Consider the following 18,129-nt stretch of genomic DNA (forward strand, 5'->3'; position numbering starts at 1 on the left):
CAGTCATTAAATGAACACAGCTCAAAACGATCTCCGGATCACTGAACCATCAGAGCGTATGGCTATCCCTGACCGCCGATTCATTCGGTAATAAATGCACTTACCATCCATGGACCCCAGGTCCACCATAGCCAGCGGTTCAACCACTCCAACAGGTCCGATCGACCGTGACAACTCCCTGATTCCGGTCCGATTCGGTCCCGTTCTCCACTACGCCATTAATGGGCCAAATCGTGCCCAATTATTACACAAGAGGACAAACCTCCTGTCACCTCCCAGGTAACAAAAATCCTCCTATAAAAGGAAACCTGGAGGGAAAGGAAAGGGGGCCCCCGAGAGAGAGACAGAGAACCCTCCTGGACCGGATAGAAAGAAGTAAACAGCATAGACACAAGGGAGGGGACGATCCTCTTCATTTTTCCTTATCTTATCCAAATACTCTCCGGCCTGCTCTCTCCACATATTCCCCCTCTAACTTAAGCATCGGAGGGCCGGCGCCGGAGAGCCCGGCCACCGGCTTTTTTGCAGGACAGGCCAGGACGCACTCTTCTCCGCTCTCTCATCCCCGCGGAGGACGCAGTCGGCCGGCGCACCGCCGTCCGCCCTCCCGACAGCGGAGCTCCTCCTCCCCTGGTTTCGCGGCGGCTCCCGGGTCCAATTTCCAGCAACAGTTATGATAGTCTATTCCAGCCAACTTGAGACAGATTATATTAAAAAAAGTCAAAAAAATTAAAATTGATTTTAAAAAAAATTAAAAGTCAATTTCTTTCTATTATTGCATGGATTCGGTTAACAATAAGTAATCACATAACTTTATTATTTCGTGTTATTCCCCTATTGGTTAGTTGTGATTTTCTATTTGAGTGGTCAAAAATAGTTGCCATATATAACAGCCAATGTTTTTTTTCTTCCAAAATGTCCTCTACAATGCTGAACCACACAACTAATGGCTCTTAATTCAGGGCCTTGAAATGAGCCTTATTATTATTGGAAGAACCTTCTGCAAATATTGTTTTCTCTTATATAAGTTTCCTGCACCCTTCGCATTCCATCACCTCGGACAGGCCTGGTCAAAACCGAATCCAGCGAACGACCAAACCATCCAACGCGTCCGAAGTTAACAGCGAGCGAGAGCGAGGGAAAGGAGGAGGCCATCGACACACCACCACAACCACCCACCCGCTCCCCTCTCAATAAGCAATGGCTATTCTTATAACCCCATGCTCTCAAGCTCCTCCATCTCCTCCCTTCCCTCCTGTAACCCCCACATACTTCCCTTCCTTCAAAAGAAAACTGTCTCAGAAATGGCGAGGTCGCCGGAATGCGTCGTCCGGTTCCTCTGCATTCTATGTCTTCTATTCTCCCTCTCTGTGGCCGCTGCCAAACCCCGCCGGCCTCGCAAGGCCAACGTCTCGGGAGTGACCTACGATGGCCGATCTCTCAAGATCGATGGAAGGAGAGAGCTTTTCTTCTCCGGCTCCATCCATTACCCACGCAGCACCCCCGAGGTAATCGTCGTTAATTCCCAGCGTCGTTCCTTCCAACGCCTTGCATGGCTGCCATTCTCGACGTGGTAATGGAATGCTTTTGCTTGGTTGATCAGATGTGGCCGGATCTCATCCAGAAGGCGAAGCTCGGCGGGCTGAACGTGATCCAAACTTACGTGTTCTGGAACATCCATGAGCCCGTTCAGGGCCATGTAAGATTTGCTAGCGACTCGCATTACATTGATGTTAACTCTAACCTACATAGTAAAATTACTGTACTATTCATAGGGAAAGGCCATGAAAGTCTTAGCTTCAATCATTTTTATCATTTGAATGAGTTGGTGTTTGGGTGCTGCAGTTCAATTTCTCCGGGAGGTATGACTTGGTGAGATTCATCAAGCTGATCCACAAGAACAAAATGTATGTGACCCTCAGACTTGGTCCCTTCATACAAGCAGAATGGAATCATGGGTGGGTATACATTAGATTATAGTTGCTTTAGGAATCAATCTATTGTTCTTATTATGTGCTAATGAGCTCCTCCGATGCATTTCAGAGGGTTCCCATACTGGATGAAAGAGATCCCCAACGTTATCTTCCGAACCGACAATGAACCCTTCAAGGTGATGGACATGTTTCTAATACATTTAGCGGAGATGCTAAAGGATCTAATATAAACTAGGCTTGTCAAACTTAATTAACTCAACCTTGTTTTGTTCCTATCCATGATATATAGAACAAATTTGTTATAACTAACTTAAGCTCGGCCTTATTGTTGATGGTGAAATGCATGATCTGGCATAAAAATGATTCCACTGCCTATGATCTCTAACTAGATGTTTTTTTCCCCTTTTTTTTTTACGTGCAGCATCATATGCAGAATTTTGTAACAAAAATCATGGAAATGATGAAGAGTGAGAAGCTATTTTACCCCCAGGGAGGCCCCATTATTCTAGCACAGGTTCAGTTAACCTAAGGGTTTCATTCCATTAAATTTCTTTATTATTCTCTTTTCTTTCCATTTTTCTGCGTGCGTGACATTGTATCACTCTTGATTCTTCTCTGAGATATTGTGTGTTGGCTTTGACTACAATAGATTGAGAACGAATACAACATGGTGGAAGATGCATACAGAGAAGGTGGGTCGAGATATGTTCAGTGGGCAGCCAATTTGGCTCTTGGGTTCAATGCCGGAATACCATGGGTGATGTGCAAGCAAAAGAATGCTCCCGGTCCAGTGGTAAGCCTCTTGATCAAATTCTCATATGAAAAAGAACATTCAATCTTAATGGATGCTGATCGCCGTACAAACCGAAACTTTGGAACCATGAAAATTGGAAGAGAGTTTATGATCCTAAACATTGATTGGCACTTTCAGATGATTATTTGTGTCATATGCTCACTGGAATTAATGATAGCTATGCTGCTTCTGCAGATCAACGCATGCAATGGAAGGAACTGTGGAGATACTTTCACAGGCCCCAACAGTCCAACCAAGCCTAACCTCTGGACTGAGAACTGGACTGCTCAGTAAGTATATGATGGTTGTTTAAAACTTTTTTATGCTTAAGACTAGTTACTATTTTCTCCTGAAAAAAAAATGGAGTATCATGCATACAGGACAGAAATAACAGGTATCATATTTTTTTAAGATGGTCCATAATCTTCTAAATCTGCATTTTCTCTTGGTGCTTGCAAGAAAGAACAATTTCACATAATTTCTTAAAAAAAAATTGAACAGAATATATTGCACACATGTGCTAGTATGTTTATTATTGTTGATATTGGCAATTTACAATTTTGTAGTATAAAATCTATAATATTAAAGAGAAACATGAAAGATTTTATAACATTTGATGTAATAAATTCACATATGAGGCATTCATCTGATTTCAGTGCTCTAAAGTAAAGTAGTTCCTTTCTTTTTATCTTTGCGCTTTTCTGATATAAAAGTTGATTAGATTGGACTGAACCACATCATATGGTGGCTGCAGATACAGAGTATTTGGTGACCCACCATCTCAAAGATCGGCTGAGGATATTGCATACTCTGTTGCACGCTTCTTCTCAAAGAATGGCACACTTGTAAACTACTACATGGTATTGATTGTCTTCTAAAACTCAAAAATAATATTTATGGTGAGGAGAAAAACAAAATTATCTTCTAAAATAATGTGCATTTGCTTCTACTCAGTACCATGGAGGAACCAATTTTGGAAGAGAAGGTGCTTCGTACGTGATGACTCGATACTATGATGAAGCTCCTCTTGATGAATATGGTTAGACAAGTGTAGCCTTGATCCTCAGTTGTTATTTCCTACACCATATGAGGTTTCTTCTTCATTCTAAACGGATGTAAGTTATAGGATACCCAACTCTTTCTGATGAGATGTGTTCACCCAGGTCTGCTCAAGGAGCCTAAGTTTGGACACCTGAGGGAACTGCATCAAGCATTGAGATTGAGCAGGAAAGGTTTGCTTTGGGGGGTCCCCTCTGTCCAACCCTTGGGTCCAGGTTATGAGGTAAGAATTAACAGCAGCATTCAGATTGAGCAAAAGTCCTTAGTCATTAGCATGGAGTGGGGACTAAATCTCTTTTAGCCTCTTTTTTTTTGATGAAATAAATCTCTTTGAGTCATTAGCGTTTGGATTGAGCAAAAGTCTCTAGTCATCAGCATTTGGATCTTCTGCACTAAGCTAATACTGTTTGCTTACGTGCCATATATAATATCATCCCAAATTGCAACCTATGGTTTCGATAAGAAAGAAATAAAGAGAAGGCTGTTGGTGTTTTCATGCGGTCTTTATACGTGCAGGCGACGTTGTTCGAGTCTCCTGAGAGCAAGATCTGTGTTGCTTTCTTAACCAACACCAACCCAAGAGTAGATGGGACAGTGAAATTCAGAGGTGTAAACTATTTCCTGCCTCACCGTTCCATCAGTATCCTTCCAGATTGTAAGACCGTAGTCTTCAACACTCAGAGGGTAATCACAACATGCCAACTCTACTTTGATTTTTTTTTTCCTCCTCTCTATTTCTTCAAGAAAAGAACTATTGGCAAACTATCAAAGTTCAGGCTTAAATTTATGTAGTAAGTGCCAATTAATTGTTCATACTTCATTGTCAACATGTTAAGCATGAGTAATCTGAGGACTAACATAGTTTTGGTTCTATCTTTTCCTTGAGGAAAGAATACTGCAAGTGAGAAGTAGTAACTCTTTTGGATGTTAAACAGGTGAATGCTCAACACAACGCAAGGACATTCAATACGGCAGATGTAACCAGCAAGAATGACAAATGGTATATGTTCCAGGAACGTATACCAAAATTCCGTGATAGCGGTATTGTTGCATCAAAGCCCTTGGAACTGTATAACATGACCAAGGATGTCACAGATTATATGTGGTATACTACCAGGTGAGAAAATCTTTGTCATCAATACAAAAATAACTTCATTATTCCCCTTCAGTTCCTCAAAAATACTGCTTGTTTATTTTGCAAGAAATTCTATCGAAATGAAACCGTTGCCTCGAGACAGATGTATAGTTTCTAAGCCTTAATATGGATCCCTCACCCCTTGGTATATTAGGATCGGGATCTTTCGATAACTTAATTTGTAATTTTGATGGCATGTTTTCGCTTCGATTTCATGGTCTTCACTCTACATATAATTGTTCTCCTGCTACTCTAATGCAGGTTTAGATTGGAGGATGAGGACTTGCCTATGCGTCATGACATCCGCCCTGTTCTCCTAGTGTCAAGCCTTGGCCATGCAATGCATGCCTTTGTCAATGGCATTTACATAGGTATCCTCCCTTTGTTCTTTTTCTTTCCACTCCTTTATATACTTGTCGTAGTACCCGTTTCAAGACCGATTCAATGGTAGTCCTTGATGCCAAAAATTTTATGGAAGCCATATGATGAATCATATGCTGATGCTCACATATACAAAACACCTTCCAGGATCTGGAAATGGTGCGAAACTCGAAAAGAGTTTTGTCTTCCAGAAGCCCATGGAACTGAAACAAGGAGTCAATCACATTTCCATCTTGGGCTTGACAACTGGATTTCCGGTAAGTATTTACAATGATTGAATCATGTTCTATTTCTGAGACAAGATTGAGCTTTCCATGACTATTCTACTCTATCTTCATGGACTAGTGTCTTCCTGTTTCTTCTCTTGTGTAGGATAATGGAGCATACTTGGAGCACAGACTTGCGGGCATTCACACCGCTGCCGTCCAAGGTCTCAACATTGGGACTTTGGATTTATCGGGCAATAAGTGGGGGCATGAGGTACTAATAATGTTCTCCTTTAATGCCTATGAACTCTTTCTGTCTTCTTAAAATATATAGATATCATATAAAGGAACAAACATATGATTAGCTACACTCAAATTCTTCTCTCTCTCTCTCTCTAAAAAGAAGAAGAAGAAGAACTAGAAACAAAGGTTAATTTGTTATCCATCAGGTTGGAATGAAAGGAGAGAAGTTGGGCATCTACACTGAGGAGGGATCCAAGAAGGTTAAGTGGACCGAGGCTAAGAGTGGCCAGCCAGTGACATGGTACAAGGTACAAGGACACGATCTTTATCTCAATACTATTAATCAAGAAAATTAGCATCCATTGATATAATTATTATGCCATTAATTCAAGCTATGGAGAATAAGCAAAACCTTTCTTTAATTTTATGCTGATTAAACTTCTCTTGGGTTCGCACTCAGCTAAGAACAGTTGGTTATAAGCACCAACATTCTTCTATAGAGTCCAAATAACTCAATCTGATCATAATGCTTAGACTATTGGAATTCAATATCATGTAAAACATCTGGAACCACTAGATTCTCCGAGAGATTCTTATATTGCCATGTACTTCATAAGAACAGGTTGTGAGGCATACTCATGGGTCTAATTCTTTCTCAGAGATATTTTGATATGCCTCGTGGAAATGATCCGGTTGCCCTAGATATGACTGGCATGGGGAAAGGACTTGCATGGGTCAATGGCAACTGCATCGGTCGTTACTGGGTATCCTACCTCAGTCCCCTTGGAAAGCCTTCTCAGTCAGTGTAAGTACTGAACGCATGTTTTTCTGATGACAAATACTTGCATGTTATCTCTAATGCACCATTGTTGAAGGCTTTGAATGCATATTTATTAGTATAGTTCATCATAATTTGCCCTCGACGCTTCAGGTACCACGTCCCACGTGGATGGTTGAAGCCGAAAGACAACCTCTTGGTCATCTTTGAGGAGCATGGAGGGAATCCAGAGGGATTGCTGATCGTGACTGTGAAGAGGGACAACATCTGCACCGTTGTCACCGAGTTGCATCCTCCTGCCATCGAGTCATTCTCGAGGGAGGACAATGAGATCAAGACCTTAGTCCAAGATACTAAACCAAGAGCTCACTTGAAGTGTGACAACAGGAAGGTCATCCGCTCCATTGCCTTCGCTAGCTTTGGGAACCCCACAGGCGCGTGCGGCAACTTCACTGTGGGAACTTGTCACTCTCTGCAGACAGCAAGCATTGTCGAGAAGGTAATACTTCTACCGACAAGTGAATAGATCCCTGAAACTAGGACTGGCAACACTGTTTAGTCAGCCTGCATGATCTCATGGACAACTAGATTTTCTAAAGAAACATGTCTGTCTATAAGAAGCCTGTGCTCTTCTGTCTCAAAGATTTGCTGTTCTTCTCATTTTCCACCTTTCCAGGTGGCCTTGGTTGCTTTGATACCTTGACTCGATCATTTATCATTTTAAGAGAATTCACATATGTAAACCCGAGTCTGAAATTAGAAATCTTTGCTGGTTAGCTTAAGTAAGCTCATCGTAGACTAGTTTTCCCTAGCAAACATATCTGTCAATAGGAAATTTTTATTTTTTTTCCTTTTTCCTGCCCTGAAGAGTATCTGCTTTTATCTTTCTTCAACATCTAATCTGAACTCAAGTGATTCTAATTTTTCCCTACTGATCAGGCCTGCTTGGGGAAGAATTCCTGTGTGTTACCAGTCTCAGCTCAAGAATATGGTGCAGATCCTGCTTGTCCTGGAACAACGAACACTCTTGCAGTTCAAGCTAAATGTGCTAGGCAGAAGAAAGATGACAAGGATTGATTCACTATTTCTTATAGTGCTTTTATTCGGGAATCTTATAATGAGATGTAATATTGAAAAAGGCTCAAGATGGTGGTATAAAATCTAATCATGCTGAACGCTATACTACGATAATAGGCGAATGTACCTGCTCATCGGTGACAATTTTTCCTTCCTTTTCTTTTCAAGAGTCTCATAATGTATTTTTGAAACCTCTGAAATGGATTGGAAAGCACCAGCAATCCAATTCAGATTCATTGCTTCATTAAAACTATTATTATGCTCATTTAAGTAGCTTGTTCCAGTTCCATTTATCTCACTGCTTCCACCTAACACATAATAAAATAACTCGCAGATATTGGATGGCTAATGGAACCCCATAGAAGGTTACTTGCAACCTAAACTGATCAATTCAGCTTCAGTGCATGTTGGTTAGGGGGCAGAACCATGTTGATGAACTTATATTCTCTAGAGCCCCATACAAGTTTTACAATATGGCACCCACTAACATAACTATGTTAGTGAATTTACATCAATGGCAACGATATATTAATTATTGGCAATGAGTTGACAATGAATGTGACATTGTTATCCCCCAAGTAAATGTAAGTGTAAAAAAACAACCATTAAGGTAGTTTGAGTCTTTGAGACACAAAGCAAAACTTAGCTTCCAAACTTAAGCAAGAACTGATATCTTGCCTTTGCATGTAAGAGAAATGAAATAATCACAAATGAAGATAACAAATGTGAGTTATGCTGCAGAAACTAGAAACAGAGGATGGAAACTGAACGTAGGATTCATAGGATTGCATACTAGTTCTGAGTTTACCAACTACTGAGCCAAGCTATATATGTGGAGAGAGAACTTTTGTTGGCGATATTTTAGATGGGAATGGCATGTAGGCCTTCACGAACCCTCCAACTACTTCTAGATACAGTTTGCAGCTGGTAAACGACTGTCATATATTAAGTCTCTGTAAATGTATTCTCTGGCTCCAAGTTTTTTTTCCATGATATCCACTCCTTGGGAGTTTAAGCCTTCTGCTTGTGCGCATGAGCATGCGCATGTGTGCGTATGGGCGTGCGTGTATGCATGCATGCGTAGGTACATCATTTGATATCCTATCAAGCCCTTTTTGTGGGGCTTTATCTTGTAGTTTTGATGACTGAATTCATATTTTAATGAATTTGATGGGATTTCCCATCCTTTCATGGTCGGGAGGGAGGGACTTGATGAGCCAACATCCCAAAAACGCTTATAGAATAATAATCGGACAGCAATTAAGATTTAAGAATCATTGGATGCTAGATTGTAATCCAATTTCTTTAATTGCTTGTTAGTTGCAATTAAAGACTATACGAAAACTATCTTCATAAGTCCTTTTTTTATCTATATAAAAAATGTTTTACGTAACCAAATGCAACATCGTAAGCATCATAAGTGGATTGGATTGATAGAAGTTATCACATTTTACATATCTACCACTTTGCTCGCGCACACAGAGAGTACATATCAAAGTTAAAAACCCATCAGGTCCGCCAATTTATGTTTATCAGAATTCTCTCTTTCTGGAGTCCAATTCTCGGATAGACTGATTGCTGAATTAACTTAGTAGATATCTCTTGAGTTACATAAAAATAAAAGAAAACCACAAATATGGTTGGGTGCGGGCCGATGGAGCAGCTCCGAGTGACCGGAGGTGCTCCTACTTATACCGGGAGATCTGTAGGTATGTGCCTACTGCCCTGGTAGACTTTAGATGGCTGATCGGTGATGGACAGAGTGTGGACTTGATGGAGGACCTCTAGGTGGCCTCTCTTCCAATGAGGCTTTGATTGACCATCGTCAGCGTCGAAGCTGCAGACAAACTATGGATTTGCAATCTGCTTCAACTAGAGGAGGCGGAGTGGGATGCTAACAGGATCAGACAACTATTTGGTGAACATCTAGTTGAGCAGATCTGATCGCTTCCAGTTTTTGGGTGTGCCAGCCCAAATGTAAAGGTTTGGAGCATGTCCTACAGAGCTAGAGTACGAGTGGGGGATGTCTCCCGTGCCCTTCAGTAGGAGCATGGGTCGGGGCTAGATTGCGCATGGGTCTGGAGATTCGGTTTCTACCCGCGGATGGAATTATTCTTGTGAAAAGTGGCCTGGGGGCGACTGCTGACAAGACTTGAGCTGAATAGAAGGGGGCTAGGTATCCAGCCCCAATACTCAGACTACCAGGTGTATGAGACTGTGGAGCATGCCCTGTTCCAATATAAGCGGGCTAGGAGGGTCTTGAGGCTTGGTGAGACTCTGCTGGATGTTTGGAGCCATCTAGGACCCTTCCTGCAAGCAATTCATCGATGGGTCGATGCCTCCCAGATGCGGCAAGCGATCGTAGAGGCGACCTATATTGCCTACCAGATTTGGCTGGCCATAAATGCCTGGACCTTTTGTGAGAGCTGCCCGTACCCGACGATTGTGGTGGAGCAGGCCTAGGTGCATGCAGCTGAGATTATTTGTGCAGACCTATCGAATGGACCTTTGACAGCTTGGGACATTTGGAGCTCTTCTTCTGCTCGTGCAGCGCCTCGTACAGTGTTTTTTACTTGGGAGCCTCCACCCCTGAGTTTCCTCAAGGTCAACTTCGATGGATGTATGCTTGAAGGTGGTAAGAAGGGTGGTGCTGGCTTCGTCATCTGAGGCCCGGACTTCAGGGTGGCGGCTGCAGGAGGCTGCCAGATCTTTGATATCTCAATCCCCAGAGTAGAGCTGAGGCGGCATGAGCCGGCCTGGGCCATGCTCAGCGGGTGTTGCGGGTCTCCTCTGTCATACTCGAGGGAGACTCAGCTACTGTGATTGGATGGATTTAGGATAATACCAACGGCGGTGGAGGGGGCCACCCAATGTTTCGGGACATTTGGACTATATCGAGTAATGGTGTGGCCCTTCAAGTCAAGTATGTTTTCAGAGAGGCAAATGGGATCGCAGACTGGATGGCTTCGTATATGGCTGGTCACTCCGGAGTACCTTATGGGTTGGAGAAGGAGAGTTACCCAGAGTGCTCCGAAATTTGCTTTTTTCCAACCTTATTGGATGTATCCATACTAGAATAGTATAATTCATCCGTTTCAACAAAAAAAAAAAAAAGAAAAAAAGAAAACCACAATATCTCTCGTTCCTTGTCACAATCTTGGACAGGCCTGGTCAATGACCGAATCTAAGGGCCGAAGTATTGGATCTACGCTTTGGTAGTGTATCACTGCGAGGGAAAAGGGGGCAAGCACCACATAGCACCACGACTACCCACCTCATGGTTACCCTTGAAAGACCCTGCCTTGGTTTCCGGAGGTCCCCCTCAACCTCTTTTCCTTTCCCCGACTTTAAGCTCCTCTACATCCCTCCGGTTCAAAGTTAGTCACTTGGACGCATAGCTGCCCTGACGCACCACCACCACCCTGCTTCCTCTCGAGACACAGAGAAAATTGATCCCCTGTAAAATGGCGAACATAGTCCGGTTCCTTGGAATTCTTTTCCTTCTTCTCATCCTCTCAGCATCTGCCATTGCCAAACACAAAGAAGACAACGACGACAACGACGGCAAAGATGATGGCGATGATGACAGGAAAGATGACGCCGACCACCACCACCACCACCACAGTGATAAAGAAGGCGGCAAAGCCGTCAAAGGTGTGACCTATGATGGCCGCTCACTGATCATTAATGGGAGGAGAGAGCTTCTCTTCTCGGGCTCGATCCATTATCCCCGGAGTACTCCTGAGGTAGTGACTTGCCCTAGTGTTGTCCGGCTGCACCATGCTGCATGGCTATTGTTTTCTTCCACGTGGTAATGGACTGTGCTTGTTTGGTTGATCAGATGTGGCCCGAAATCATCAACAAGGCCAAGCATGGGGGGTTGAATGCGATCGAAACTTACGTGTTTTGGAACATCCATGAGCCTGTGCAAGGACAGGTATAATTAGCTAGGGGAATCGACTTTGCCGCACCTTTTCCTTTGTTTTCGTAGTTTCTATCGATAGGTGAAGGCCATGAAAGTTCATGGTTGATAGAGTGATGCGAATAGTCTTTCTTCTTAATAAAATCTGGGTGGCTTTGCCTTTCCTTACATCGAAAACTAAAAAGTTGATAGAATGATGCGAACAAGTCGTGATTGAGTTTTGCAGTTTAATTTCTCGGGGAGGTACGACTTGGTGAGATTCATCAAGGTGGTCCAGGAGGCTGGAATGTTCCTGATCCTCAGGATTGGTCCCTACGTCGAAGCTGAATGGAATTTTGGGTGGGTGTTGATTAGCCTGTGATCGCCTGTATAAAGAAGAATCTATCGATCCTACTGATTTTGATCTCATGTTCTGGTATATGCTTCTCGGATGCATTTCAGGGGGTTCCCATACTGGCTCAAAGAGATCCCAGGAATGATCTTTCGAACAGACAATGAACCCTTCAAGGTGATTACTTGTATGACAGAGATCAAACTCAATTGATTTAGTTAAAAGATTACGGGATGCATTAAAAACATTTAGAATTTTAGTTGATTCTTGTGGTGCAAATGCATATATAGTGTTGGAGACACATGATTCTCCAACTCACGTTCTCACCCTTAATTTTTCTATGTGCAGGACCATATGCAGAAATTTGTAACAATGATCGTGGAAAAGATGAGGAGCGAGAAGTTATTTGCTCCACAAGGAGGTCCCATCATTCTAGCACAGGTTCAGTTAAATAAATTACGTGCAGTGTTCCCTTAGATTTCTTTATTTTTCTTCTTCTTTTTCTTAACTCTGTGGTGATATTGACTGCAATAGATCGAGAATGAATACAACAACGTGGAAGCTGCCTTCCAAGAAGGTGGCCTGAGATATGTTAAATGGGCAGGCGAAATGGCCCTTAGTCTCAATGCTGGTGTACCATGGGTGATGTGCAAGGAAAAGAATGCACCCGGTGCAGTGGTGAGCCTCTCAATTGGATCCTGTTACGCTAATCTTTTCTGAAACAATCCTTAGTGGAAATTTGCAGTAGAGATCAAACATATAGAGTCATGAAAAACTGGAAGAAGATTTTATATTCTGAATATCGGATAGTGCTATCAGATGATACTTTGCTTAATATGTTCATGGACACTAACAATAGTTATGCCATGTCTAGATTAATACATGCAATGGAAGGAACTGTGGAGATACTTTCACAGGCCCCAACTCTCCAAACAAACCTAGCCTCTGGACTGAGAATTGGACAGCTCAGTAAGTATATGATGGTTATTGAATAGCTTTTCAGCGTCTCCCACTATTTTCTGCTATCCAAATAGACGTTTGTAAGAAGTACAGAACACAGGTCATAAGGATTTTAACAAATCATTTCTCTAAAGATGGCCCATAACCTTGAAACTCTGAACTGTTGCACTTTATCAAAAAAATAACAACGTATAATAATGTACATGTATTAGTATATTACTTCTTGTTGATATTGAAAAATACCAAATTTACAGTCTACAGAATTAAAGGAAAATTGAGATATTCTACAGAATTAACAAATCATTTCTGATTTTCAGTGCTTTAAACTTAAGTGATCCCTTTCCCTTGGATTTGAGTCATTTTCATCTCCAACTGATTTCATTGCGCTAAAAATATTTGTATGGTGATTTCAGGTACAGAGTATTTGGTGACCCACCATCTCAAAGAGCAGCCGAAGATCTTGCATATGCCGTCACACGTTTCTTCTCTGCAAAAAATGGCACACTTGTAAACTACTACATGGTAAAGAATGCTTGTAGAATGCATAAATAATAATACTTATGTTGAGGAAAAAGAGAGAACATTTTCTTCTAATGTAATGTGCATCGCATCTCTACACAGTATCATGGAGGAACCAATTTCGGAAGGGAAGGTTCTGCATTTGTGATGACTCGATACTATGATGAAGCCCCTCTGGATGAATACGGTCAGTCTCGTGCAACCTCGATCCTCACCTGTTATTTCCTACAATAGGAGGTTTCTCCTTTTCTTTTTAATATATGTAAGTTACATTATACACTCTTAACTCTTTCTGATGAAATTTCTTTCAGGTCTGTACAAGGAGCCCAAATTTGGACACCTAAGGGACGTGCATCATGCATTGAGATTGTGCCGGAAGGCTTTATTTTATGGGAACCCCTCTACCCAAAATCTGGGGAAAGGTTATGAGGTAAGAATTAACATTACATTTGAACAGGGCAAAGATTTTTAGATAGCACACAGTGGTTGAATCCTTTCTAAGCCAGAGCTAGCAACAAGGATTGAGGTCTTCATCTAGTTGACTAATCTAATTTGGTTGTATGCCATTCTATCATCTAAGTTGCAAAACTGTGGTTTGTATAACAAGGAATTGCAGAAAATGTTATTGGTAAATGATCTGGTATTTCTATCTGCAGGTTGTGATATATGAGAAGCCTGAGAGAAAGGTTTGTGCTGCTTTCCTCACAAACACCAACCCAAGAATAGATGGGACTGTGAACTTCAGAGGTGTAGAATACTCTCTGCCTCGCCGTTCTATCAGTATCCTACCGGATTGTAAGACCGTAGTCTTCAACAGTCAGAGGGTAATATAGTATACAAACTCTACTTGGTCAAATTTTTTCCCTAAAGAAAAAGGAAATTGTTGAGGATAGGCCTAAATTTATGTCGTAAATGCCAGTTGATAGTTCATTGTTCATGTGAGCATGCTAAATATGAGTTATCCAAGAAGTAAGAACTAATATAGTTTTATTTATATTTTATCATTTTATTAAAGAAAATAATTACAGGTGAGAGAAATAACTCTTTTGTGGATGTTAACAGACAATGGCTCAGCACAATGCAAGGACATTCCATACGGCGAAAGAAACCACTGAGAAGAACAAATGGTGGATGTATCAAGAATATATCCCAAAATTTCGTGATACCAAAGTTACCTCAAGGCAGCCCTTGGAACTAATGAACATGACCAAGGACACTACAGACTATCTGTGGTACACCACAAGGTGAGAAAACCTTATAAGAAAATCCTCATGGAAATATACTTCCTTTTACCTTCACAAGAGATTCTGTGAAAAAATGAAATCATCACCCTGGAGTAGATGTATCCTGGCTTGGACAAGTTTTTGAACCTTAGTATGGATTCCCCCACACAATCTATTTCAGGACTGGAAGTTTAGACAGCTTACTGCTTAGATGCTACGTGTATCTTATAATACTCCAAATAACAAAATCTTGGTGGTTGTTCTTTTATTACATAAATACAGCTTTAAGTTGGACAGTGAAGATTTACCCATGCGTCATGACATCCGCCCGGTGCTCCAAGTGTCCAGCCTTGGTCATGCAATACATGCCTTTGTCAATGGCTTTTACATAGGTATATCCTATTTGTTCCTTTCCTTTGTATCCCTACATGCTGTCAAAGTAATTGTTTCAAGTTTAGTTTTACCAGTCACCGGACTTGTATCACTCCTGTTGCCAGCTCTGTTTACAATGCATTGGTTTCACCAAGTTTCATGCATATATAGTCCCTAATACCAAAATACAGCTATTTTGATGCTCACTTTTGCAACACATCTATCAGGAACCGGACATGGGAGCCATGTCGAAAAAAGTTTTGTGTTCACAAAGCCAATGGATCTAAATCGAGGATATAACCACATTACCATTTTGGGATTGACAATTGGATTGCCGGTAAAGATTTGAAATAGTCGAATTATGGCACAAATGATGTCTGCTGCTTCTGAGACAAAATGGACCTTCCGATGGTTATTCTTCTCTTTTTATCTCTAAGGACTGATATCGTCCCTCTCTTCTGTAGAATAGCGGAGCATACTTGGAACATAGACTTGCTGGTGTTCACACTGTAGGCATCCAAGGTCTCAACGCTGGGACTTTGGATTTGTCAAACAACCGGTGGGGGCATCGGGTACTAATGTTTGCCTCTAATGCTTATGCTTGTTCTGTTAACAGAAAGAACTGGACCAAAAATCATACGTAGAAACAAACAGGTGATTAGTTAAGCTGAAATTGTTATCCCGCAGGTGGGATTGGATGGAGAAAGGTTGGGTATCTTCACTGAGGGGGGACTGAAAAATGTTCAGTGGACGGAGGCTAAGAGTGACACGCCAGCCACATGGTACAAGGTATAAGAACATGATCTTTATTTCATTGTAAAATTAATCAAATCATTGATGAGTAACATGATCACTGTATAATCAATTCAATGAATAAGCAACAGTTTTATCTCCTGTTGATTAAACTTCTCTTAAGTTCCTCTAAATAACAAATGCAGGGTGGTTTTATAAGCTCCCTCTTCCATCAAAAAAACATCTCTTAAGTTCAGTTCTTACTCTATTCAGAGCCATTGTCTTCTAAGCACAGATATTATTCTATAGAGTTCAAATTACTCACCCTAATCATAATGGTTAGGTTAATTCTAAACATATAACAGCTGGAACTAAAAGATTCTAATGTAGTCCTAATCAAAAAAAGAAGGAAGAAAGAAATATACTAGAGCTGTCATACACTTGATGTCGATAGCTTGTGAGACTTACTCATGGATCTAATCGTTTTTCAGAGATATTTTGATGCTCCCAGAGGAAATGACCCGGTCTCTCTAAATATGACCAGCATGGGGAAAGGACGGGCATGGGTCAATGGCGAGTGCATCGGCCGTTACTGGGTGTCCTACCTTGATCCTTATGGAAAGCCTTCTCAGTCAACGTAAGTACCAAGCCCATGTTTTCTGATAAACAAATACTTGTATTAGCTCACATGCATCACTGCTGTAAGCCATCAAATTCATGTGTTAATACTAATACCAAAAGATGCCATGAAACTTGGAACAATGCAAATCAGGTACCATGTCCCCCGCTCCTGGTTGAAGCCAAAAGACAACCTTCTTGTCCTCTTTGAAGAGCAAGGAGGGAAGCCAGAGGACATAATAATCATGACCGCAAAGAGGAACAACATCTGTGCCTTTGTCTCCGAGGACCATCCTCCCAGTGCCAGGTCATTTCAAATGAAGGGCAATGAGCTCCAGACTATCGAAGATGCCAAGCCAAAGGCTCACTTGAAGTGTGACAGCAAGAAGGTGATCCAGGCCATTGTCTTTGCTAGCTTCGGGAACCCCACTGGACCATGTGGCAACTACACCATTGGGTCTTGTCATGCACCACAGACTTGGAGCATCATTGAGAAGGTAATGCTTCTGCTAACACTGCACTTTCACATCTATTTGACAATAATGGCTATATAAATGCTCTGAACTAAGTTTGGCAACTATGTTTAGTTAGTCTATGCATAGATCTAAGGAAGCATCTACCTAAAAGTTTGCTTCTCTTTTCATTCTTCACCTTTTATATGTGTGTGTGTCTCTATATATATAAACTCAATTTTGATTGGCAATGCTGGATGGTTGGCTTGCATAATCTTATGGCAGACTAGTTTTTCTCAGCAAACATATGTATAGAATGTTATGTTCATCCAAACAAACATTACCATAGTAAGTTTTTTGATTGTCTGCTTCAGAGCTTTGCTGCTTTTCTCTTTGTTTACCATCTTATGTCAACTCAGTTGAATGCATTTCTTCAACCAATCAGGAATGCTTGGGGAAGAGTTCCTGTGTGTTACCAGTTTCAGCCCAAGCCTATGGGGCAGATCCCAAGTGCCCTGGCACAACAAACACTCTCACAGTCCAAGTTAAATGTGCGAAGAAGGACAATGCTGCAGGTGATGCAGGAAATATTGGGTGATATGCTGGTTCTTAGACTACTTTTATTTGAGAATCTTGTTATGAGATGTAACAATGAAACCCAAGTGGGTCACATTACATTTCATTCTGAGCAATATACTACAATAATTGGGGAATGAATCTGCTCATCAATGATGAGATTCTCTTCTTTCGGAGTAGGAGATTGCCCTGTTGTAATTTTTCTTTTCCTTTTCAAGGGTTTGGCAAAAGTTTTGGCAATGCAAATCCTATTCATTTCATCATTCGAACTATACACATCCTCATTTGAAGTTCTAGTTCCAATTCAATTTTAAAAAATACATTTGACCATTAAACTAGCTGATTGTTCAGGCACACTCAAAGACGAGAGACTGCTAAGAACATGCTTAATGAAGAATATTATACAAACAAAATAGGAAGCTTCCTACTTTGCAGCCAAGGATCATACTTTGTTATTTATTTTTCTTTTTAAGTCTAGAGTAAGCATTAAATCAAGCTAGCTCAGAACCTTTGGCACTATCTCAATTTATATAAACTTGGATTTGCCACTCCTTCATGCCATTTCAACACAATTATAGCTCTCTTCAAATACCATGTCTAGTCTTCATTTTAATGACCAAACCATCTATATTGTCTATGAGGTGCAAGCTATATCAGCTCTAAGGTGGATTTTTATAGATTTCTCCATAATTTTTTAACAACCAAGAACCTCATCCAAAAAGGCTAGCCAAAAGGTGTTATTTGGGTTCCTTGGCCATGTATAAATATCTAACATTTATCTAGTGCATAGCCAATCTGGGACTAACCACATGCCCATA

General features: G+C 41.2%; 1 protein-coding gene and 1 pseudogene across 1 annotated transcript; both read left to right on the forward strand.

Annotated features, from left to right (window-relative positions):
- Positions 1–1,603: 1,603 nt before the first annotated feature.
- On the forward strand, positions 1,604–8,176 carry LOC103722896 (beta-galactosidase 11-like). Its single transcript, XM_017846617.5, has 18 exons — positions 1,604–1,699; positions 1,846–1,958; positions 2,044–2,110; positions 2,356–2,448; positions 2,584–2,727; positions 2,923–3,017; positions 3,482–3,587; positions 3,682–3,766; positions 3,891–4,009; positions 4,303–4,470; positions 4,722–4,903; positions 5,183–5,292; positions 5,450–5,559; positions 5,675–5,782; positions 5,958–6,059; positions 6,411–6,556; positions 6,683–7,028; positions 7,469–8,176. Exons 1-18 carry the CDS (start codon positions 1,604–1,606, stop codon positions 7,604–7,606), a joined length of 2,328 nt encoding a protein of 775 aa, XP_017702106.4. The 3' UTR covers positions 7,607–8,176.
- Positions 8,177–11,052: 2,876 nt separating this feature from the next.
- Positions 11,053–17,333, forward strand: LOC120105483 (beta-galactosidase 11-like; annotated as a pseudogene).
- Positions 17,334–18,129: the final 796 nt, after the last annotated feature.

Source organism: Phoenix dactylifera, chromosome 16 (assembly GCF_051530095.1).
Source record: "Phoenix dactylifera cultivar Ajwa chromosome 16, Ajwa_hap1_PhDact_Kaust_v1.1, whole genome shotgun sequence".
NCBI lineage: Eukaryota > Viridiplantae > Streptophyta > Magnoliopsida > Arecales > Arecaceae > Phoenix > Phoenix dactylifera.